Source organism: Macrobrachium nipponense, chromosome 20 (assembly GCF_015104395.2).
Source record: "Macrobrachium nipponense isolate FS-2020 chromosome 20, ASM1510439v2, whole genome shotgun sequence".
In the NCBI taxonomy this organism is placed as follows: domain Eukaryota; kingdom Metazoa; phylum Arthropoda; class Malacostraca; order Decapoda; family Palaemonidae; genus Macrobrachium; species Macrobrachium nipponense.
The window spans coordinates 24,413,375-24,437,148 of record NC_061089.1 but is presented as its reverse complement, the minus strand read 5'-3'; the positions used below and the strand labels follow the sequence as shown (position 1 = coordinate 24,437,148).

Below are 23,774 nucleotides of genomic sequence, written 5' to 3'. Positions count from 1 at the left end.
ACTTCCCAGCTCTTTCATTGCAAGTGACGTTTTAAAAGTAATCTGAACGGGACCCGACTTACACTAAAGGGTTCGATTTATACACGCCTATACTTGCGCTTCGTGATTTCTTAAAACTAATTTATTTATTCATTTATTAGGGATTATAAGTTTTTTATCATTTACAGATTATTTATGGCTTGAAATTTGACACACTAGTTAATTTGATAAGTAAAAAAGAGAAAATTCAAGCTGTTGAGAGGAATGAATTTTATGAGGGGAATGTTAGTTAAGCAAGAAATGTTTTAACATTTACAATAACGATTTTGCAATTAGGCTATTATGTTTTATAAGGATATCTTGATAAGTCTTCAAGAACCTATTTAGTATAATTTTGATTTATATAGATTTTTAGCATTATGGCAACTAAGGGCATTCAACGGTGAAACGGAAGTTGACAGTAAAAGGTTTGAAAGGTGTTACACAGTTGCACTATGAAACAATTGTTAGGAGAGGGTGGACAGTAAGATGGAAGAAAGAGAATATGAACGGAGGTACAGTAAAAGGAATTAAAGTAGTTGCAGCTAGGGGTCGAAGGGACGCTGCAAAGAACCGCAGGTAATATGTGCACGGACGGCACTAACCCCCTACCGGGCTATTCCGTCCGATGGACACAAATTACTACTTTTAAAAAATTCTGGTTTCTTGAAAATTTCTCAAAAATAGATGGATGTTATCTCTTTTAAGCTTCTTTCACCAGGCTCTGTTACAGAAAGTGCCAGTAGACTTCTGGTAATGGGAAAAGATGGAAAGTTATCTTTACAGAGATGTTCACGGGTCACTTGTTTTCCTGGAAATCTTAGGAAATGCTTTTGCTTTTGGGGAAATGTGTTTGGGTTGTGGAACTGACGGCGCTTGAACGATGAAGCCTTTATCCTTTCGTTGCTTTCTGCGTACAGAGGTTCTACGATTTTGAGGGAAAGTATTTCCGACCAAATGTAACAGCTTTGGAATATTATGAAGGAGGCACGTGCTTTTGCTTATGATCTTCGCGTTTAGTTTTTTTTTTTAATTTGTTTAATACTTCTCTTCCTTTTTCTGTTTTTATAACTTTTTATTCTTTGTTTCTTCTCTTCCTTATGTTTGTATGCATTCAGAACTATGGTCTCTTGGTATTTATGATAGCTATGAAGGTGAAGGAGAGAAAGTTGGCTACAAAGTCGTTTGATAAATACAAAAGAAAAAAAAAACATTTTTCATGGAACTTTGTATCATTTTGTAGAGTCATTCCATTCCGGGGGCTGAGTTATTATAGTGTCATATAACGAGGCGTTGGATGAGGGGAGATGAAACCCTCCTCGCTCCCTCCCCCCCTTCCTCATTGCCGATTTGAGGATTCAGTGTCAACTAAAGTTGAGGCTTTAGTGTGGGAGGGGAGAGTTGCCTTTGTCTCTGTTAGGTAGTCACTCATTATAAACTGGAGTCTGATGACGTACGAATGATGAACTGCCACAGCGACAATGAAATGTCTGCGGATATGCAGTGCATGTAATCCCCCTAGGGAGGGTGGGGGCGGGGGTGCTTTGTCAGGGTTGTCAGCGAGCCGTTACAGTGACGGATTTCTTGTCTTCATCATTATTATTCTCTTGCCTCTCTTCCTTTATTCCGTTTTCAGCCCTTGGTTCGTCGAATAAATCGTAACCCTAGAATAGGAAAAAATGTAGTCGCTTGAAAAATTTGTTCTGCGTGATTTTTTTACTAATATCGATAAAAAAAAATGTGAATGCAAGAACAACACACTGTCCATTGAAGTGCATTTCTGTTGGTCTTGACGGTGGTTGACCCAGAGGAGGGCTTAAATTTAGTAACGTAGAAACCAACAGTTATTTCGTCACCGAATCGTAATTATAAGCATAATTTCTTGTCGATGTATTGAATGTAAACAAAAATAACAATAGGTTTTTCATACAGAGTCAAAGGAAACATTCATAACAATATAGTAGGAGTTTTCCATTGGCCATATAACGGCTTCACTTGAAACATTTTGCTACAGAATCGTGAAAGTTTCCGTGTTTTACCCTCCGCTTCATATATGGGTAATAATTCAACGTGTAAATAGATATATCGATAGTCCTTGAACTTGGATTCAGTCAATTAGTTGTGCTATTCAGAACTGAAAGAAATTGCTGGATACCATGTTAAAAAATGTCATCGTTGTATATAGAAGTTTCCAGAACAGCAGATACGAACAGTGGAATTATTCCAAGAAAATGTGCGTGCACATTCCCCGAGTATTTGTAAACAAACCGCGAATTTGCCTGAAGCCCACGAAATCCGTCTGAACAATTAACCATAAAGAAAAATCACATTTAGTATATTATTTCCTTTTCGTGTTTTGTTTGCCGAATCTCGGTTAAGAGTATTAACGTTTTTTTTTTTTTTTTTTAATAATGCAAGATTTAAACGAGTGGTTCCTTTGTTAGTTGCTTACCGTGTAAATTGCTTCGGGGCCTGAGTGAGGCAGTTGTTTAATGCTGACTCGGTCAACATATCAAATGCTGCTCCTTTTGCGACCTTTAATAATTTCTAAGTAAAATGAAATCCTATTCATGATATTTTCAGTTATTTATCATGATGGTCGTTGTAGTTATAATTATTGTACTAATGATGTTGGTCTACAAATAAGACAGTATTTTATCGTGTTCGAATATATATACTATATATATATATATATATATATATATATATATATATATATATATATACACAATTGTTTTTATATTGTACATACTGTGCATATATCCTATGAAAATTTTATTGCCAAGAAAATATATTAAATACACATAATAAGTTCTGTTTTTATTTTCCCATTCACGAACATACTGCACTCGGCTATTTTGTTATTTTTTTACGTCCGCCGTCACGGTTATTTGTTACCTTCTGTAGCGCATTGGACCAAACACACGTAATCTGCTGGTTTAACGGAACTTTTGAGAGAGAATCGATTTGACATGCTAAGCTGCTGATGCAAATGGCGCTTACCTTGGGAAAGCATGTCTCGCTCGATAGTTTTACCAGCAAACTTTGGCCATTTTTATTCCATTGTTGATATGTTTGCGATGGACATTTTTTGTTGCTTTGAGTTTGAGTTATAGTCTCTCTCTTTCATATATGTGTGCCTGTGGTTGTGTATGTATAAATGGGATATTCAAATTATTATAATATCTAAAAGTGAGAAAAAATAATTGAACAATGAAATGACATAGCTCAGGAAAATGAATGTTTATATACTAGTATTTAGTATACATAGTATATTATTGTTTATTTAAAGGAAAAATCGAAAAACTCAACTGCATACCCTAAACATTTGAAAAAGTAGAAAAATGTTCGCGAAACTAGAGACACCCTTGATTAATTTAAGCGTGGAAGTGAAATAGAATAATTAGCATATTGCATTTGTGTCATCGTACTGGCACAAGAACAACAAAGAAAACGAAATTTCTACGAAGAAAATGGTAGTGGAACAATGGAAGCGGAAACCCTGCGACAGGTAGGCTATAATGTCTTGTCCAGTCATAGTTCTCGTGACTTGAAGGTGACCTTATGATATTCATGGCTGGATGGCTTTAATTATAGGTAATGGGGTTCGATTCATTTTACAACATAAAGATAATGTATTCCTTATTGTACGTGATCATGTTTTGAAGGCTATTGGGGTTTTGCCTTGAAAATACTGCATGTTTGCCATTACATTGTCATCACTTTCTCGTTCATTTTTGTTTCTGAAAACAGCAGCTATTTATAAACGTTTATTAATGATTAACATTCGTTATAATAAGATTTTCAGTGGTTATTTTTATTAAAATTATTGATTGCTATATTTTTTTTTCTTGCAGAACGAGTGGCACTTCCAGCTTGGCCCGATCTTCATTGAGGGGCCCTGGAAACCAAGGCAGCCAACACGCTGGCAGCAATCACTCCATAGCATCGCCGTATCACACCCCCACAGCCGCCGCTCCTGCCAAACACAAGGATTCTATGCTCGAAAAGTTCAAGCTTTTCAACCACAAAGAAAAAGAAGGCCGGAACAAAACGACGAGTAAGTATTCCCTGACATCTCTGGTTCTCGTTTTCTTTGCGTCTTGGGCTTTAGTTACAGAGCTCGGCGTTAGTGCTTTGGCAGTGTCTTGTCATTCTTTACTTCTTACAATCCCATTTCACTTGAATGGCTTCTTGGGACGTAATGTGAAACTGTTTAGTATTCATGATCATTTTCTACTTAACAAACAATGTAACTACTCTTATTTAATAATAATGCCATTGTAACCCCGTTTGCCTAAACAGTAAATCATGTGACTGGTACTTAGCTATGATGAAAGGCGAAAGTCCAACCCTCTTGTCGAGGAATTATTATGCTCTCTCTCTCTCTCTCTCTCTCGTCTCTCTCTCTCTCTCTCTCTCTCTCTCTCATCGTCTCTCAATAATATATATATACCTATATATATATATATATATATATATATATATATTACATACATACATATATATATATATATACATATGTATATATATTATATATATATATACATATGTATATATATATGTGTGTGTGTGTGTGTGTGTGTGTGTAGTATGTAAATACACACACACAATTTATATGCTTACATACAAAAATTCACTGCTGTTTGTTATGACCGAAGCACGCTGGGGAATATCTTTCCTCATTACCCAACTGTACATAATCACAACAATATCACAGTTAATTAGGCGTCGTTTTACTTCTTGGAACAGATATTCTTCTTCTCTTTCGTGTCTGAAGAGATTTTAATGCTTAATGTTTATCAGATGCGAACCTGATACGTCTTAAGTGCCGAGATCTCCAACCCGCTGCTTTACATAACGTCACGCATTCGTTCTTGTTCCCTTGGCGCTTGAGTTCATATGTGGAAGCATGCTCGTTAATGCATGTGACGAAAGCTGCTCGAATACTAATGGTTTTCTTACTCAGTAGTCCTCGATGAGTCAAAGGAAGATGTGGAGAACTGGCCATGTCAAGTTTTTCGACAAATAGGAATATTTGTGTTGCTCTGAATTTTTTTTCATTGTAACACGTAGTCAATCTACAAATCGTCTGGATCTTCTGCCGTGAAAAAAATTCAATAAAGAAATAATAGCTCTGTAATTGCATTCAAACAGCCCTTGATGTTTTCAGAACAGCCAACAGGCATTCATGCGTTGCTTGTGTTGCATTCGCTTTTCGACTACTATCACACCGCGGCTGTGATCGGAGTTGAATGCACTCAGTGTCAATTGTTCGCAAGTGAGAGGCGAAGCACTTTTAAGTGTTTTTTTTTATATACATTTTTTCTGCAGTCCGTTATGCAAGTCTGGGAGCAGATTCCCAGTTGCGGATAGTAGTAGACATTTATCTGGTTAAATCCCGCCCTTTCTGTTTTATTATTTTTGGTTGGGAAGGTTTTTTCTTTCAGGAATTTTTGTATTTTTGTTTCGTTGTCGGTGGTTTCAGATAACTCGGCTGGTATTGGTGAAGATGACTTGTTTTTTTGTTAACAGTAGCCGTTTTTCTCTTATGAACTGGTATTATTTGAGGTCCTTAAGCAACGGTTTCGGAAATGACCCAATCAGTGGTTGAAGCTATTCCGATGCAATTAAAGTACAGTTTCTCCCCAATAGTTGGATTCAGGGGAAAACTGTTTTCACGTAGTCAGATGGGATAAGTTTGGACAAGTGGTCGGTTTATATCGACGAAATTTTATTTGTGGTTTTGTGGAGGTCTACGACCCACAGTCACGTGACCATAATGGGGAGATTGCCCTTTATATATATATATATATATATATATATATATATATATATATATATATATGTACTATATATATATGTATATCTAATATATAATATATATATATTTATATATATATATATATATATTATGGATAGTACATTTACAGCAGCGCCTGTAAATGCCTTAATTTACTTTACATTGCCAGAGAACATAAAATAACATTAACAAGAAAATTGAGGTCTGCTGTTGTCAGCTTCGTTATTAACCGACTCCACTTCTTTGTTTAAGCTTGAAAAGGGGAAGGCTATTGTGTACGAGGCATTTCCGGTGCCGTTGCCCGGTCTTGTAACAAAAGAAAAGTATAAAAGACAAGAAAAAAAGTGCGCTGTGTCAGTTTCCTTTTTTATCCAGTGCCACAGCGACTGCTTTATCAGAAGAGTTATGGCTGATATTTTAGTCTGGATTCAGTTCTCATGCTTAAGATTTAGTCCTATCGAGCAGTTGTAGATAAAAGGCTATTTGTAACAGCAAAGTTACAGGTAATTTCATTTGTATTTCAGTTTTTTTTTTCTACCAATTGGTTTTTCTTTATTTGTTGTCCCGTTGCTAGTTTTGTTTTCCATTCTGATCGCCTTCAATGTCGCCAAACGTTCGGGTCTTATGTGAAATTCTGCCGTAATTCATATCTTTCCTGTGTTTTGTCTTAACAAATCTGCACTCATTTTCAGACTCCCTTCTCATCTCCAGATTCCTCTCTTAGAAATATTATTTCAAGGTCTGAGTCTTTTAATACTTCCTGTGGCCACAGGAGCCAACCTGACACTGTAGCATTCTACTCGTCCAAGGGTAGTAGCGAAGGGCACGTCAAAGCCTACTCCATCTCCCTTTCAGCATTGTCTTCTTAACATACATAGGACCTTCCGACGTTTGCCCTATGGGACCATTTTTCACTTTATCGTACAGTCTGACTCCAAACATTTTTCATAATATAAACCTTTATTTTCAACTCTACGAAATTATTTCCATCCCATGATTCATGTCCGTATAGCTTTGTATAATCTTACATCTGAAAGCCAAATCAGCCTGTTTGTTTTCCAAATCTGCCAAAAACACATACACACACAAACAAACAATATAATGATCTACCCATCTACTATCTATATATATATATATATATATATATATATATATATATATATATATATATGTATATATATATGTGTGTGTGTGTGTGTGTGTGTGTGTGTGTGTGTGTGTGTGTGTTGATTTAATCATTGTTTCCCATCACGACAATACGTCGTGTTTTCTAAGGAATTGTAATTAACCTCCATTTTCTTTTAAGGTCAAATATTCAGACATAAATTCTCATAACATTTCATTGTCATTTCACATTCTTGAATTACCAATCAAGTTTACGAAGGTGTCGAAATGTGTACCTTAGAACATGAGCTTGCAGTTGGTTGGGAATTGAAATTATAAGATAAATTTACTTTTTTTTTTTGCTTGTTCCTTTGTGATATGTATTTCTGAGCAATTTAAGTAACAGCCTTGTTATCTACACAAAACCCAGTATATATGCGTTTCTGTCTCAGCCTATATGTTGCCTACAAAATTGAAATGATTTACCAAAAGAAAATCAAGTTTCAAGCTGCAATAGTTATGACTAAGTAAACTTCCAACCAGCACAGAAACCGTAAAAGAAATTCGTATTTTCCTACAGAATATCAAATAGAGCTGTCATCCGTGAAGATTGTAACATATAATTCTGTGTTATTACAGCCTTCCTTTTTTTATCACTTTCTTTTATGTCACTTGGACAAAAACACCACAGCTCATTCCCTGTGCTATGTGCCACTAAGTTCCTCTTATACTGTCTTTGCTCTCTGCACTATTTACATAGCAATTGCTTTTGGAAATATTTCGAAAACTTGAACAATGTATGAGGAGTACTGAGATTTAAAATTTATGTCGAGAGAAAGGGAATTTGTTTATAGATTTGCGCCTATGTGGACAAATAAAATCATTCAGAAGTGTTCATTGAGTTTTATATATATATATATATATATATATATATATATATATATATATATATATATATATATACTGATATAACGTGTACGCGTGCGCTTATACTTTTACGCTTACTGTAATGCCAAATAATTTTTTTTACATGGTGTATCTGTCTCCGATATGTATACATGCACACATAAGTTTTAATTTGTTTACCTCTTTCGGTGTATACAATGGTAAGAATGCATCACAGACTGTGGTATTTGCCCTTGTAAGACAGGCAACTGATCGATATTTGAAACCTCTCAGCTAGTTGGAGATTTGGCTGGAACCCAGGATTCATCACACCTGTGCGAGATGTGCAGGTGTGTTTACTCTCCACACGTGTGAGCGCTCAGTTCTCTGGAGTATACGTCCAGCAAGATATTAACTGTTATCGCCCGGTGTTGGACTTCAGTTACTTAAATCGCGTCGTCGCGTGAGATAAGTCGTGTAATTTTGTGAGACGAGTAATCGGAGAGGTAAATCATATCGATTTTAAATATCCTTTTTAACCCATTTTACTAGACATCATTTGGATGCAAGGCGGAGTTTAGAACAGTTCGTGTGGATTACGTAGCCGTGCCAAATTTTAAAATATAATTTTCGTTAAAAGGTACAAACAGGTTCTCGTGAGCACTTAATGTGTTGTTTAGTCCACAGCCATTTCAAGATATGCAAATTGAAAGTTGCGGATTTCCGTTGCTAGATTAAGAATCATAAAACAATTTCTATATATGTTTTCATACATCAGTGATTAAATTTTATGTTATTTTTTGTGAATTGAACTACAGATTTGGCATAATAAGATACCGTTGCGATAATACTGTTGATGATTATATCTTGGTCATTTAATTGCACTAATAATTAAGTAATGAAAAGTAGGAACATGTCACAGTACATGACTCGACTTCTGAGGCTTATTTAGTCATTGAACTTCTTTGCTGCTGTTTTTGTTCTCATGCAATTTTAATCTTTGTTTTGGTGTTGTTTCAAAGGACTTCGTAATGAAATGTTTACATATGAGAATTTTTAAGTTAGATATTAAATCCGTAGCACAACAGATTTTTGAGTGTGAATGTTTTTCTCATGAACGTAAGGAAACTTTTAAAATTCTTGTTTATCTATTGATTTATTTTGTTATGAGGTGAATATTTGAAAGTCATGCTTTTCTTTCCGTTTTGCTTGTTTCTTGGAGAGAAGCCATGGATGATAGCTGCACCTTTAAGGTTCTTGCTTAACCGTATGGAACACAAATGAGAAAATTTAAAGCATTTTCAGACAGACGTTTACTAATAGTATGTACAATTCTTTCTGTAATCGTTGGGTAGCTTATCTCTACAGTAGGCATACCTAAATTTTATAATTCCTGGATGAATTTGAACGTGTCTTTGTCCGTCCGTCCGCAGGCAGCAGCGGAGTGAGCAAAAGGACGAGCAGCAGCAGTGGTTTCAGCAGCGCCAAGTCGGAGCGATCGGATTCTTCAACCAGCCTCTGCTCGGACGCAAAGCCGCCTCCACTTCCGCCACATCAAAGGTAGCCTGGTTCGCAAATGATTCTTTTCCCCCCTTTTTTTTTTATTTCGATTTCGTATTTCTTTTGCTGCTGTGCTGCTCCTGATGTTCCCCTAAACTCCCGACAACGTGCTCCCTATTAATGTTGCCGTCTTGATGTGCTTTATTTTAACCGAATGATGATGATGATCATAGGCAAATTGCAAAGCACCCGTTCTTGTTCATTTATAGTTGATGATGGAGTAGTTAGGTAGCAACTGAACATATAATAATGAAAATAACGGGTACGTCTTGGTCTCGTTGATAATACTATCAGTATCAATATTAACATTCATATTCTAAGAAAGAACAAATACCTAGTTATAATGTCCTCTGTACGGCAGTGTTTTTATTTTCCCCATAACTTAATTTTTGGAAATACAATTGCAATGGTTGGAGGCCTGAGCTGTCCGAGAAATAAATGGAGCATTATACTTACACGTAATGGCTTCAGTGCATGAGTAATTAATGGTTTAAGATTGTAGTATATTACGAATGATTGATTATTCCCGAATAAATGTCAATTCTGGAAAGAATCTGATCACATATGGCAAAATATAGGTAAATTATCTTTGAATTTAAGCCATGCCACAGCACATGAATATAATGTCAATTTCTAATGTGTTGTTTTAAATCACTGCTTATAAAATTATTGGCGAATTTCAAGATTTTCTAATCGTGTGGAAGGCACTTGCTAAAAACTAAATGGTAGATAAATTGAATGGTTGTAGAATTACAACTGAATAAAATTTAATTCAATATGTTACTGAATTAGTTCCGAGAGAGAGAGGTGTTATTTTAATTTGAAATTTTAAGTGGCTTAATGTATTTTTATTAATGGTTTAGCATGTGCACATGTGTTGGTCGGCACTTGATGTTCCACCATTATTTTTATGAGCACCTTTTCGCTTGTACCTGTCTTGTGTATGAGAGAGAGAGAGAGAGAGAGAGAGAGAGAGAGAGCCCGGCATTGTTTGTTTGTAGAGAAGTCAGGTACCTTAGTTCCTATGCCTGTGCAATCTTCCTTGCGGTGACCATGTTAAGAATGCTGTATGGTCATCATCGCTGATCACGAGCAGATGTTACCCGAACGTCATTTCCTCTGGGAAAGGGACAGCTTTATGATTGCCAGCGGTTACGCACTTTGAGTTTAAGGAGCGGTGTTAGGAAACTGAAGGCCACGCAACGTGAAGCACGTATGTCTGAGGAGTTTTAGCCAATCATGTCTGTGAAATATTAAAACTGATGATGGCTGAAAGACATTATATTTACGTAATTTGAACAACTGAGACAGCTGGAGCTTTCGCTTCTTTTTTTCAACATGCCTCTTCAGTTGTAAAATGGACAAATAAAGATTTAGTCAGATGCAAACAAACACTTCAGAATAAACAATACAAGAAGTCAAAAGGACATTTCAACGGCTATATTATGGATGAACTGCACATTAATCATACCAGTAGAATTTTTAATAGTTTTTACTGTGGTTACTCTTTGCTTTGAATGGTTTGTGTTTTGTAATTCCATATCATTCTTGGTTCTGACATTAAATGCAAATGTACGTCCATTCAGGTTAGGGTATTTATAAATTTGGCAAACAAAAAATACTTAAACTCTTTTCGATGTTTATAAAATTTTCGTCCAACCATCGGTGTTTTAACTGTTTCTCACTCAAGTAACTTCAATTAGTATAGCGGTCTGGCCTGAAGCTCGGAAATATATTAGTATTTGATTGGCAAGAGTATGCAATCACATTTTACGCACAATTTTATTTAGTGCTGATGAATTATTCATGTATTCGTTCGGTTTTACACCATATGCCTTCTTACCACCATATGTGCCGTAAGACTGTGAGAAAGAGGTACTTATTATGCAGTGTGGAACGTTCAACGATGACATTCAACGATGAATGGTTTGTCTTTTTAAATGTTTTAGTTTATGAAATCTCTTATTCAAGATTTTGAAAATGTAATGCATTGAAAATACTGGCCTGCGCTGCCATACCTGGTGTGAAAACGCCATCTGTAGACAATGCAGAATTAGCAAGGATACCATTCCTATGCAAACACATAAACTGTCTTCTTTATGGAACTTTTTTTTTATTGCATAGTTGATTATTTTTGTGAACTGTTTCCTTCCTTTTATCTTATTTTAAAACGAAGCAGTGACACATCGCTTTGCCATTGAAGTTTGTGTTCACTTTAATCGGTTCCTGTAAATGAAGCCAAGATGTATGGTAGGTTTATAAAATCTTAGTGAAAGCATAAAATAACATATAACTATAAAAGTACTAATGATGCCTGCTCGTGTGTCACTGCCGAGTTCTAGCGTTGTTTTCGTATCCCCTCCCCAATTTTTTCGTATCATGTTTGTCTGTGTTGTGTCTGCGATACTAACACGGGTGACCCATTGTACGTTGCACAGCCTCCCTGTGAGCACAAGCAGCAGTAGTAGCGAACCAACGAGCCACGCCGACCAGCACCCCTCGCAGCCAGCAGCACCCGCTCAGTCAAAACCTCAGGGGTTGAGAGGCATCAGGTATAGTGAGCCAGGAATGCTGCTGGGCCCCCGGAGGCTTCGCTCTTGTCTTCTGATCTTCCTCTGGGTCTTTTGTCTTACGTTTCATGCAGTGCTGCTTGTCCTTTTACCTGTGCGGTTATTTGTTAGATTTGTTTATCGGTATTTTTAGCATGTTCTCCCTTTAGTTGATGTGATGTACTAGAAAACTGTAGATGGTTTGTCTATGCGTTGCTTTGCTTCTAATTTTCTATGAATGATGTCCTCACTGATTTCCCTATTCATGTTCTCTCTTTTGGGATGAATTTTACTATTGAATGTTTCAATCTTAGGTCTTTCTCCTCTCCTGATGATGGTGTCTTCTAATAGAACTATTTTTTCCTGTCTTTATTTTTGTAGCTTCAAAGTTGATTCTGTAGTTTTCTGTTTTTCCTCATTGCATATAAATGAATCTGTCTTTCATAAAAAGCATGAAGCAAGTCAGTTAATTCTTTTCTTTTCTGGTAGAATGTATTTTAAAATGAATTATTTGCAAGTTCTGGAAAAATATTGTTATTATTAAAAGGGCGTATTAATAGGTTTCTGTTTTACCTGATTTTTATATCTTTTACGTCCCAAACAGTCAAGTGGATGATATTTATTTCAGCCACGTGGAAAAACGTTTACCTTTAATTTGATATATTATTATGTTCCATTAATGAAACGAAAATCATATGGGTTCATTTTGACTCAAAAGTAATAAAAAGTATATATTATCCTAATCATATTTACAGTCATCACTACTACCTCTCCTGGAATGTATGCCTGCTCTCTCTCTCTCTCTCTCTCTCTCTCTCTCTCTCTCTCTCTCTCTCTCTCTCTCTCTCTCTCTCTTCTTCTTCTTCTTCTTCTTCTTCTTCTTCTTCTTCCTATTACACCTCTCAAACCTTTTACTGTGAACTTCCGATTCATCGCTGAATGACCTCACAGGTCCCAGTACTTGGCCTTTGGGCTAATTCTATATTCTGTTCTCTCTCTTTGAATATACAGCTGCAAGGCGTTACAAATAACTTAAGATGGCTGCACTTCCTAGATTAAGCAAACTTTGTTGTATGAATCTGCTTTTCTGCTGCGCTTTGCCCACATATTCTTGTGTTTTCCAGTGGAAAAAAATTCTACTGGCGTAGTATTTCTTGGGTTTTTCATACTATCACTAACTCTGATGTAGTAGATCAAGCATCTGTCTTTCCCAGGCACCGTGTTCATTTCTCGTTGATTCTATTTCCAGATCGAAGTTTTCGAAATCGGGTGGAAAGGAAGGCAAAGAGTCGCCCAAGTCTTCCAGAAAGGAGAAGGAGCGGGAAGACCGGGAAAGTTCAAGGGCGTCACCGCGTGGTGGCCACAAAGCTCACCGTGACCCAAGGGCTGAACGGGGTGAGAACAGGGAGCGAGGAGGGAGTGGAGGAGGAGGTGGGATTGGAGGAGGTGGTGGTGGAAGGGAGGAGCGTTCATCGGGGAACAAGAAGAGTGAGAAGCTGACGCTGGAGCTGGATGGCGGGAATCGTTCGCGCCAAGAATTGGCACCGCCCATTCACCAGGAGGAAAGCAAAGAGGCAAGGGTGGCATCGGCCCCATCTGTGCCTGGACCCGATTATGGTGACTCTCAGATTCCACCGGCGCTGCCTCCAAAGGAGAACGCCCATAAAAATCACCACCCACAGCTGCAGCTGCAGCAGCAGCAGCAGCTTCAGCAGCATGCTCAGATACCACCCTCAGATCATCAGTCGTTGAATAATAATAATAATATGCAAATGAATAATGAACATGTCACGGCTACTACACCAGGCAGCCCGTTGCCTCCAGGGGCGCCTGGCACTGGCATACCAAAGCCAACGGCTCATGTGAAAGGACAGACAAAGGTGATGCCGCCTGAGCGCACAGCGGCCAGTATTCCAAACTCCCCTTCTCCCAACGTCAACAGCCCCAGTCAGACCAAAGACTACAATAACAAGATGGTCAGACACGGTTCCTCGGGAACGCAGCAGAAAGTGGTCATGACTGGAGCCAGTGGCACTCCTAGAGCTGCTGTCACTCCCGTTGGATCGGATGGGCATCCTGCTCAAGATTCTGGTCGAGACCCCAAGGGTTCCCTGCCCCGCCAGAAACAATTGGGTCGTAGGGAGGATTCCGCCACAGGTATCACCGTGGCGTTAGTAAGTCCCATGCCCAATACTCGAGAGAAGGAGTTAGTCACTCCTTCTGAGTCTGGATCAAATATTAGTGAGTCTTCCCAAAGCAATAGTGGCCACAGCAATAGTAATTCTTCCGGAAACTCCTCTGTCATTTACAAGCCTACGAGTTCTGAAGATGACAGTGTCTCCGATTTCAAAGCTCAAATAAGAAAGGTAAAAATGAGTGCACGTTGCTTGTATACATGATTGATGAAAAAAAAAGAACAGAACCTTTGTTATGTAACAAATCTAATCGTTCATCGGTAACTGACATTATCTGTAAATCTTTCACTCCCCACAGGTCGACGAAAAACACGATGGTGAAGAAGGAGACGAAGTTATATTGAATATCAAGCCTATGCAACCCTTAGTCAGAGCGTCTCAGTACGGCTACATCAGGGGTTTAGGTTTACATCAAGCTCGCACTGTACCTCCCTCTGTTCATGTGTCACGATTAGGTAAAATCTGATTTATTTTCTGTAGGTGTTAATAACTAAGCTTCGTATTCAAAGCAAACCCATATGCAACGACTGGTGCTAAGGAAGCTTCTGATGGTTTAAATATTTCTGTCTGGAAGCGCTTGTAATTTTTTATACTGAAAGCCTGTTTATATTTTATTTGAAAAATAAGTAACGTGGTGTTAGATGTTATGTTACCCTTACTCATTTCTAGGCCTTTGTCATGCAATATAATGGTTTTGCATTGGTTTTCTTTACAGCTTTGCAAGACAGTGCAAACACAGTGCCTCAAAAAGGCATGCGACTTGGACCTCACCTTAAGCGTCCTCCTGGAACAAACCAAATCATTGACGCAGACTACAGTGATTTGGAAAGCGTTGAACTCACAAATGGTAAGCTTGAGACTAATTTGAGTGGTGTTTGGTTTTAGGTGTAACTAACAAAAGTATTTCATTGCATAGCCGTACTGTATGGAAATATTCTGTATGTAAGGCTTAATCAACAGTGTAGAAATGCTATGCTTTTTAATCCTTTTCAGTAATTTTGGTTTCAAATTTCCTAACTAGTAACCATAATGCGAAAGTTCGTGACATGTTTAATTCTTGTCAAGATATCTATGCAAATAGATATCTTGACAAGAATAATAAAACAAGGCATATCAGATAAGTCAGCAACCAAATTTTGTCTACGAAATCTGTCATTAGAATGTTTAGAATTCAAGTGGAACGACTCTTCGAGCGTGTTTAGGGTTAGTGAGACAGTTTTCCAAATGGTGAGAAATGAGCTTTAAATTATTTTCCAAGGTTTCTTAAGAATCGTGCTGCCCTTAGCTCAGTTAGGACATGAGGCAAAAAAAAAAAAAAAAAAAAAAAAATTAATTTGGCGATGTTCAACATTTGAAGTGTTAGTTTCGTAACTTGAAAAAGATTTAATTTGATGTTTTTCCTAAAGTCAGGAACTGTGCACGCCTTTCTCAATATCTGATTTTCTTTTCAAAAGTTAGACAAAGTTTATTATAATAATATTAAGGTCTGACTGTTTTTGTAAGGAATCACGTAAGGTTCGTAGTGTTCATTAGCGCCAATGCGGAAAGGTGATTGTGTATACTTCGCTGAACGACTGAAACATTTTCCACTTTTTGAAGATACGGTTGAATTGTCTGTATATGCAGTCATATTTCCGTTATAACAGTGATATATAATTTTGTTCATTTAAAATAATATTTTAAATCAGGTCTGTCCCACAAGTCCTAGTTATTGAAGTGAGTTTTTCGTTTCAAGCATTATATCAGTTAATCGGGTTATGTCATTCACTGATTTTCTCATTCTTCTCATCCTCCAAAGGCTACATGTCAGATGGAGACGTCTTGCGAAATGTTGGTTACAAGTCCGGTAACTCGTCTGATTTGGACGGGTACTTGAGTGAAGGTGGGGCATCGCTCTATGCCCACCGCCTGAACCAGCGCTTCAAGGAAGGCATGCGTCAAGTGCATGAGAGTATGAATAAAGTTCAGCACTTCATCCACGACGATAGGTAAGTACAGAACACGATGTTTTGGATGCTGGTGCTTACGTTGCAGTATGAAATTTGCTGTTATGATCACGTGTTACCGTCTGTGCGTGTGTATGTTTGTTTGCTGATGCTACCTTTGGAAAATTCAGTGCTTGTTATGTTACTGGCCAAGTCACAATTTTTCGATCAGCCTAAGAAAAGGACGTCAAAAATAGCTCTCGATCACCTTTCGTATAATTTGTTTTAGTCTGTCCTGACATTGCTGTTTGGAGCCAGTGCTGTGCAAGGTTAGATTTAGGTACTTACTAGTCAGCATGGTATTGAAAACTATCCATACTTCACTATATGTGAGTGGAAGGTATCGCTGTGCTTGCTTGTTCTACCTTGACATTGATATTTCTGTCGAGGACGAGAACGATTTTGCTCGGTTTTTTCGTTTCTTGACATCACATATTTTGTGTTTTGTGTAAGTTTATGGAATGGTTGCGGGATTTTCTTTTGTCTTACCTATTTTTGCCTGTTATTTTTTGTTGGAATAATTATTCCAGTCGACTGTACCCAACGGGAGATGGTTTTATCAGTTTGTTACTCTTAGTCGTTTGAGAATGTATGCATGTACCCGAAAATAATCTTTTTTTACTTGACAATACTCAGCATTTTACTCCCCTTTTGTAGGTGTCTTTAAATAGTTTCCATTTACGTGTGTGTGTGAATATTTAAGATTGTCCAAAGACTTTGGGGGTTGTAGACTAACTAATAGGAACTATTTTCGTCCTTATTAGAGCAGACTGCTCTCGGTTAGAAATCACTTGATCCTTCTGTAATGGCTTTCCAGAATATAAAAGGTTCTATTATTTCTGAAAGATTTTAATGATCGTGTAGGCCATAATGAGATTATTATAAGAATGGTATTAGGCGGTTCTCGTAATTACCTTTTAATTTAATTCTGTCAGCTTCCTCTGAGAATCCCTTGTTGTGTAGGTTGCGATTGCTTCTTTTTTCTTTCTTTCTTTCTTTTAGGTGTTTCCTTAATTTAATAAATGTTTTAGAATATATTAGCTATTCAAACGCTTGTCACATATTATTTTACTTCCTGTATCGCTAGCATTTCACGTAAGACCATCCATTGTCTGCCAGTCGCTGCTATATTTTATCGCTACAAATTAAATTGAAGTTTATTGTAAAGGGTACAAAACCATCACACACAGGAGTATTGCCATTTCTTTTTTTAATGAAAATACCCATTTCATGAAGTAAAACCACCTGGCTCCTAAAAGGACTAGTTCAGAAACATTGAAATTAAATAAAAATGCCGATTGCAATCAAGTCACAAGAGTATGGTCCCAGTTTGCTTAGTTAAATGACAAAAGCAGAAAATTGACCCAACCCGCCCACGTTACCTGTGTAAACACTCACGATAGTTTTCGATGTCGATTGAAAAATTCCATTTTCTTTTATGGCAGGTGTCTCTTTGAATCAGAGAAAACGGGTCCCAAATATTGATTTGGGTGTTGGTCCCTCCCCCTTCTCTTCCCTATATCCCTCCCACCCCTGTCCTTTGTAGGTGGTCTGGTGGTTTTTGGGGTAGGGGGCGGGGGCCTGACGCACTCATGACTCATCCACGCTCTCATGATTGGGATTTGGGAACAGGGTGGTTTTCATGTCTCACTTGGTGATATCTACCGTCTCGTCGGTCTAGTTAGGTCATTTTCTGTCTTACATCAATAACTGGGAACTGTGATGAGCATCTGTACAAATCATATCGTTTCATATGCCTATAAACGATAAAGAAAATTTCCTGTGCTCAACTTAGTTTTAGCCATGTGGTGCTTCCTGTTGTACAAAAAGGTAAATTTGATGATGAAGGAGGACGGGTGTATTCCCGCGTTTTTATTGAGTAAATGTTAGTTTCTTTATTCATTCTTTTTACATGAAATGTAATAGTTTTTAGACCAAAGTTCAGGAAGGCAAATTTGCAGGATGTAACAATGTGGCAGGAAGTTTAGATGACCATCAGAAACCTTATCAAGGAACAGAGCTGAGGCCTAATAACGAATTAATATTAAATCTAATGAACTTATAAGGCTGCGGCCACTTGGTGGCATTTTCATAATTTTGTTTGTTTCCTTTACCTTCAATGTCTTTGACCTTATTACATGCGCCTAAGTGCTTTGCGATGGAGCGTGTAGATAGGTGCTTTACAGTCTTGGCATCACAAGAGTTCAAGAACATTATAATGTGTTTTGTTGCAAGTCGTGTTCATTGCATGAGTTAATGTTTACCGGTTTCATTGGGACCAGTATCTTGTTCCTATTGATTTTTGCTTGCTGTTGGATGTTCCTTAGCTCTTAAGCATCTTCCAGTCGCCATTCTCTAAACATGGCTATGGAAATATGCATGCTATGTTTAGATGAAATCATAAGTTGATTTATTAATTTCTGTCTTTGTGCCTTGCACGTATTTTGTTGAATTCTTTGTGCATTTTACGAGGGTTGGGCGGGTATGTTAACAGTATTTTCTTCTCTAACATTCAATAGAATAGCATCTGTTTGTAGTTGTGTAGCTCTTAATGTGCAAAAATGTTCACTTTTATTTCCTGTGCACTAATGGCTAATATTTAGTGTCACTTTTACAGTACGTCACTGAATTGTTTAATTTCTCTTTTCTTGGTCACTACCACCACTTGCACTTCCCATGTTTCTATCTCTGAGTGTTTGCTTTCGTGGTACCTACGTGGTGAAGTAGCAGCGGCATAGAAAACGAATTGGAGTTATCTTCTCTCTCCCCTTCAACCACATCTTCCGAACATCGCCATTACGACGAGGATGATTACTTGGATGACGATTACAAGACTACCCAGAAAGGTGACGAAGACGAAGACGAAGGGGATGACGATGAAGAGGGAGACGAGGAAGATATATTTAATTGCGATGAAAGCAAACTAGCTGTGGCTCGTCCAGTGGAAGAGGAAGGGGGTAGAGATGAAGCGACCAGAGGGTGAGTTGGTCAAGCATGTGTTGGGAGAGAAAGAACGAGGGAGAGATACGAGGGGAGGAAAGAAGCGAGTTTGTTGCATTTCTAGCCCCCCTTTCCCCCCTGGTTGTGTCACCCCTTTCCTGTTGCTCTCTCCGTTTCTTTCGTACTCCCATCAACTGTTGCGTGTGCGTGCGTGCGTGCGTTTCACTAACACGCGTCCATACTTTACCACGTCATTTGTACCTAGCTAACCCCACGTGAGTGAAGGGAGAGGGAGACCAAGACTGCATTTGATTGAGCTCAAACTTGGTGTGGTGTGTCTATGGCTAGTACTCCTCCCAAATCCCATTTGACTGAAAGCAGAATGCTGCCAAGTTGACATAATGGCAGAAAAAGTTGCAAGAAATGGTTGTTTGTTCTGATAAGACCTTGAAACTACAGGATGCTTGTCGCAATGAGCAAAAAGTTTCTTGTGCCTCAGTCTGGGACAGCCATTGTCTTCTTGTTTCTGCATTGAAATGTATCCTGTTCTTTAACGTTATTTATATGCTGCAATAGAATGCAGTAATGTTGCCCCGTGTGTTTTGCTGGCAACCAGATTGTGCTTTGACGTGGACATCCCTTCCCCGTCTTGTTTTTTGAACTGTTTGTGGACACGCTGACATCGTGAGAGATTGTCCTTAACATGTTTTGTTGCAGATTTGCCAAGATGTAAGTGATTTTTTTTTATCACTAACGGTTTTATTGAATGCATGTTGTGAAATGGGTGTATTGTTCTGGTTAAGTTTGGTTACCCGTGAATGCATCAGTGCCTGCTTGCTTGCTTTTGTGTGCTTTTAAAGCATTTGAAGCCATGTTCGTATTACTTGGAGTGACTTCCTGTTTTCGTAACCGTATACAAAGTTTGAATTTGCATGGTTATCAATGTTTGGTGTTAGAATAATTGGATATTGTTCAACAGACCTTGTGTATTTGAGGTGTGCTTTTATGTTGCACCTTCATAGAAATTGTCTAGAAGGTTACTCAGGTTGGTTACTGAATTAGCCAATAATTACCGTTAGTCTAAAAAAACAGGCATCTTCGTGACTAACTTTTAAGGTCAGTATTTGATTTGTGCTTCAGCGATGTCTGACATAAGTGAAGAACGCCGTCGAAGGGATTGATGTCTATCAGGGAAAACCCGACCATTTCTGCTGTTGCTACAAAGACATGTTGGCGCCGGGTCTCCAGTGTTTTCATTTGAAATTGACCTCGTTTTTTAATGGAAATAACTCGTGCGTTATGTTAATTTATGATGAATGATATTTATTGTAAGATAGATTACATGCACCCACATTTGTTATAATGTTGGGCATCATTTAAAGTTTTAAAAATGGCATCATTACAAAAGTTTGGATCGATTTATTCTAATGATTTTTACTCAAAAGTAACTATTCTATTACTTTCACAAGCTTGTTTAAACCTTGTGAGTGAAAGTTGGATTGCGTATTTTGATTAAAACAGCGTTAAGGACTCGGTCACCTCTTTCCGTGCTGAATCAAGAAATGTTATTATTTAACAGTGCTTGAACGTTGATGATTTTTTTTTTCACATGATAAAACTGACAGTGCAGTTTTTTCACGAATTGTTATTGTTAGATGTTTTAATTGTGTGAACATGATGAATGTAATTAAGGTAATGGAAGAGATGAAAATGGAGATTTAGTTCTCCACTAGAGATGAAAGATACATGCACGCAGTTTATTGTCCCCATGATAAAACGTGTAGTACACTATTCGACAATTTTATTCAAAATTGAGGTTGATTATGATGCTGAAACAATTCACCAATTTTTCCAAGCGCGTATATCATACTACATTATTCACTAATCCTACTTAAATTATGTGGACGGTATGTGATTTTTTTTTTAGATGGAAGTCTCGCCTGCTTCTCAATTAATTGAATCTGGGATTTCTCGTTACTATCCAGCCTGAGTGTTATATAAAATTGCTGGGCCTTGCAATAACTCACGAGCGTCCTTTGCGATGTTAAATATAATGTAACATCGTAGGTAAGATTTATGTTAATAAATTCAGATGATTGAAAATGGAAATATCGTTGTGGTAAAAACGAATGATTCATAGACTGTTAATTGTTGTGCTCGGCGAAAATCGATTTAATGACGACCGAAGACGCCCTCAATCGCTGTCATTCACGTCATTACGTGGAAACGAGATTTCGTACATTACCTGTAAAGATTTATTCTATTTAGCGGAGCGGAGCACCGGAAGTCACTCGGATATGCAGAGAAAAGCACCCAAATATCATTCTCCTTGCAGTTTGTACCGCTGACTTTTTCACCGAATCCATTATGGCTAATGTGTATCCATCCATTTTTTATCGAAAGCTTTAATCTGCTTTGCAGAGAGAATGGTTTTGAGTGCAGCGTCGAAAGCCTTAGATGTCATGCATAATTTACTCTCTCGACTGCTGCTGCTGCTGCTTCTGCTGCCTGGTTGCCTCGGGGTAAATGGTTAAATTTGCGCTCGCTGGCTTTTCAGGGAAATTGTTTCAGCCTGTTGTTGGAGGGTTCAAAAAAAAAAAAAAAAAAAAATCAGATGGGGGAAACAACGTGAAGTTAATCAGGCAATAACTCGACATGTTGCTGACATTAATTTCATCGCTCGTGACTGAGTGGGGCTGTGATCTTGCCATTTCGGTGGATTTGGTGTCTACGTAATTAAACCGAAAGTCGGCGGATTACGAAGACTAATGAAACTTGAAATTTTCAGCGAAAAAATGAAGCCAGATATGCCATAAAGTAGGAGTACTTTGGTGGTTAATTAAAATTTTTAGCTACAATTGTTAAGTTCCTAAAAATTTTAGTGTTTATATCAATAGTCTGCATGTTACCGATTTTTTTATGACAATGTATTATGTTACAAAGTATTATTCTCCAGAAATTTCCAATATCACGTTATGAAATTTATTTATATTCTTATTTTGTAAGGTATGTTTTTCACTGTAGATATTATATAACGGTATTATTAACAGGAAAAAATATTTTGTCCGGGCATAACAGTGATGAGACAGTTTCCAGAACACGTGAAAAGTTTTACTGAACAGGGTATTTCATGAGGACTTGAAGTTTAGCCCCCAGTGTTTGTTGGTACTATTCATAAAAAATTATCCACCCCAAAACACGGGATGATTTACCAAGGGATAACTATTTATATAACTATTTATATAAAAACAGGCATTGTTGTTATTGTTGCGTTAATGAATAAATCACTTATGGTACCTTCTGCGGGGTCTTCTTTATCAGTGAATCAAAAGCTGTTCTTTTGGAAGTCATGCCCAACTTGGCCAAGCGTTGGCTTTGATGTTGATTTCTGAGGAAGTCTGTCATCTTTAACGTGTTGTGACCTCGTGCTCTCGCTTTGCCCTCCATGAAACAAACAAATGCACCATGGATTTATCATGAACCGGAGGCGGCTTTCCTCGTGATGGTAGTGGTGGTCGTTTATGATCTTCTCTGCTTCTGTTGATGTGACCGGCCATATTTCTCTTCTCTTCTCTAGCTCTCCATTTACTGCGCTTGAAAGTGCTTTCTGTTTATTTCGCTAGGCACCAGTTCACTTCTGGGATGAAGCTGATGAAAATTTGGAAGTTTATAAAGCATTCGTTAACCATGTTTTATAGGCGGTGAACTGACGCGCATACATAAATACATATATTCATACAATCGTATACATATACATACGCACTAAATGCATTGACGAGTTTCAGTTTGTAAGGGGACAAATCATGACCTAGTATTATATCCGAAGTTGCTGCCTAACCATTGGGCATTTCTCTCTCTCTCTCTCTCTCTCTCTCTCTCTCTCTCTCTCTCTCCTTCATCCTCTCTCTCTCTCTCTCTCCTCTCTGCCTCTCAAACCCGCTCTCTCTCTCTCTCTCTCTCTCTCTCTCATATCATCATGCTTCCTTATTGTGATATGTTTGAAGACTTCATATACGCTACTCAATCAGCCTTGAAATTGTGATGTGTTCATGCATATGAGCAAGTAAGCACATGGTATTTTTGGACATAGGTATATGGCCCAACATTTTCCATACGCTTTGAAATGTAGGTTTTCTTGTGACCTTTATCCCACATTTTATCGAACTGTATATTTGGGCTATACGTCTGAGATATGCATCGGTAAATGTACGTACAATATAAGATTAATCACATGTTGTTCTGTGATTGTTCTATTTCCTGTGGCTATTTTCTCCATTTCAATTTATTTATAGCCTCTTCGTGTCAATTCCTTTTTCTTGTACCTACCGGAGATTCCACGTGTTTCATCTGTACCTACAGAATGTAACCTATCCAGAGTACAGTTTGGAGTGGGAAAGATAAAACCTACCCTGCCTCATTGCATTGCTTTTAACACGATAAATGTCATAAAATAATTTCCTCCGTCCCTTTTGGTTCTCTTGGAGTTAAGTCCCTTCGAGTCCTTTGGCTTCAAATGTCAGAGATTCTCATAAGATATTCAGGGTTTTAAAGGGAGGGATGCACCAGACTACACTTTTCTTGAAAAAAAATTGGTTTGTTAGCATTGGGGAAATAATTGAGGGCTGAATTACTGTATTGGTACAATGAAACCTCCCTATTTGCTTCTTTTTATATTTTGATTATCAGACATAATTAAGTTTGGCTGGAATATTTGGGACTCGTGTCGATCACTAGA

The 23,774-nt window shown here is 37.7% G+C and overlaps 1 protein-coding gene across 12 annotated transcripts in view; it reads left to right on the top strand.

The window, feature by feature from the left end:
- LOC135223587 (protein sickie-like) overlaps window positions 1–23,774 on the top strand; it is a 244,161-nt gene that overhangs the window by 162,117 nt on the left and 58,270 nt on the right. For 9 of the 12 annotated variants that reach the window (XM_064262191.1, XM_064262163.1, XM_064262200.1 and 6 more), the window contains exons 3-10: window positions 3,876–4,078; window positions 9,244–9,370; window positions 11,809–11,922; window positions 13,169–14,285; window positions 14,413–14,569; window positions 14,830–14,961; window positions 15,913–16,102; window positions 18,827–19,078. In XM_064262191.1, coding sequence (XP_064118261.1) covers window positions 3,876–4,078; window positions 9,244–9,370; window positions 11,809–11,922; window positions 13,169–14,285; window positions 14,413–14,569; window positions 14,830–14,961; window positions 15,913–16,102; window positions 18,827–19,078 — 2,292 coding nt within the window. Of the gene's footprint in view, window positions 1–3,310; window positions 3,530–3,875; window positions 4,079–9,243; window positions 9,371–11,808; window positions 11,923–13,168; window positions 14,286–14,412; window positions 14,570–14,829; window positions 14,962–15,912; window positions 16,103–18,826; window positions 19,079–23,774 lie in introns of all 12 variants that reach the window. The other 3 variants (XM_064262227.1, XM_064262181.1, XM_064262210.1) reach the window with 3 other exon arrangements.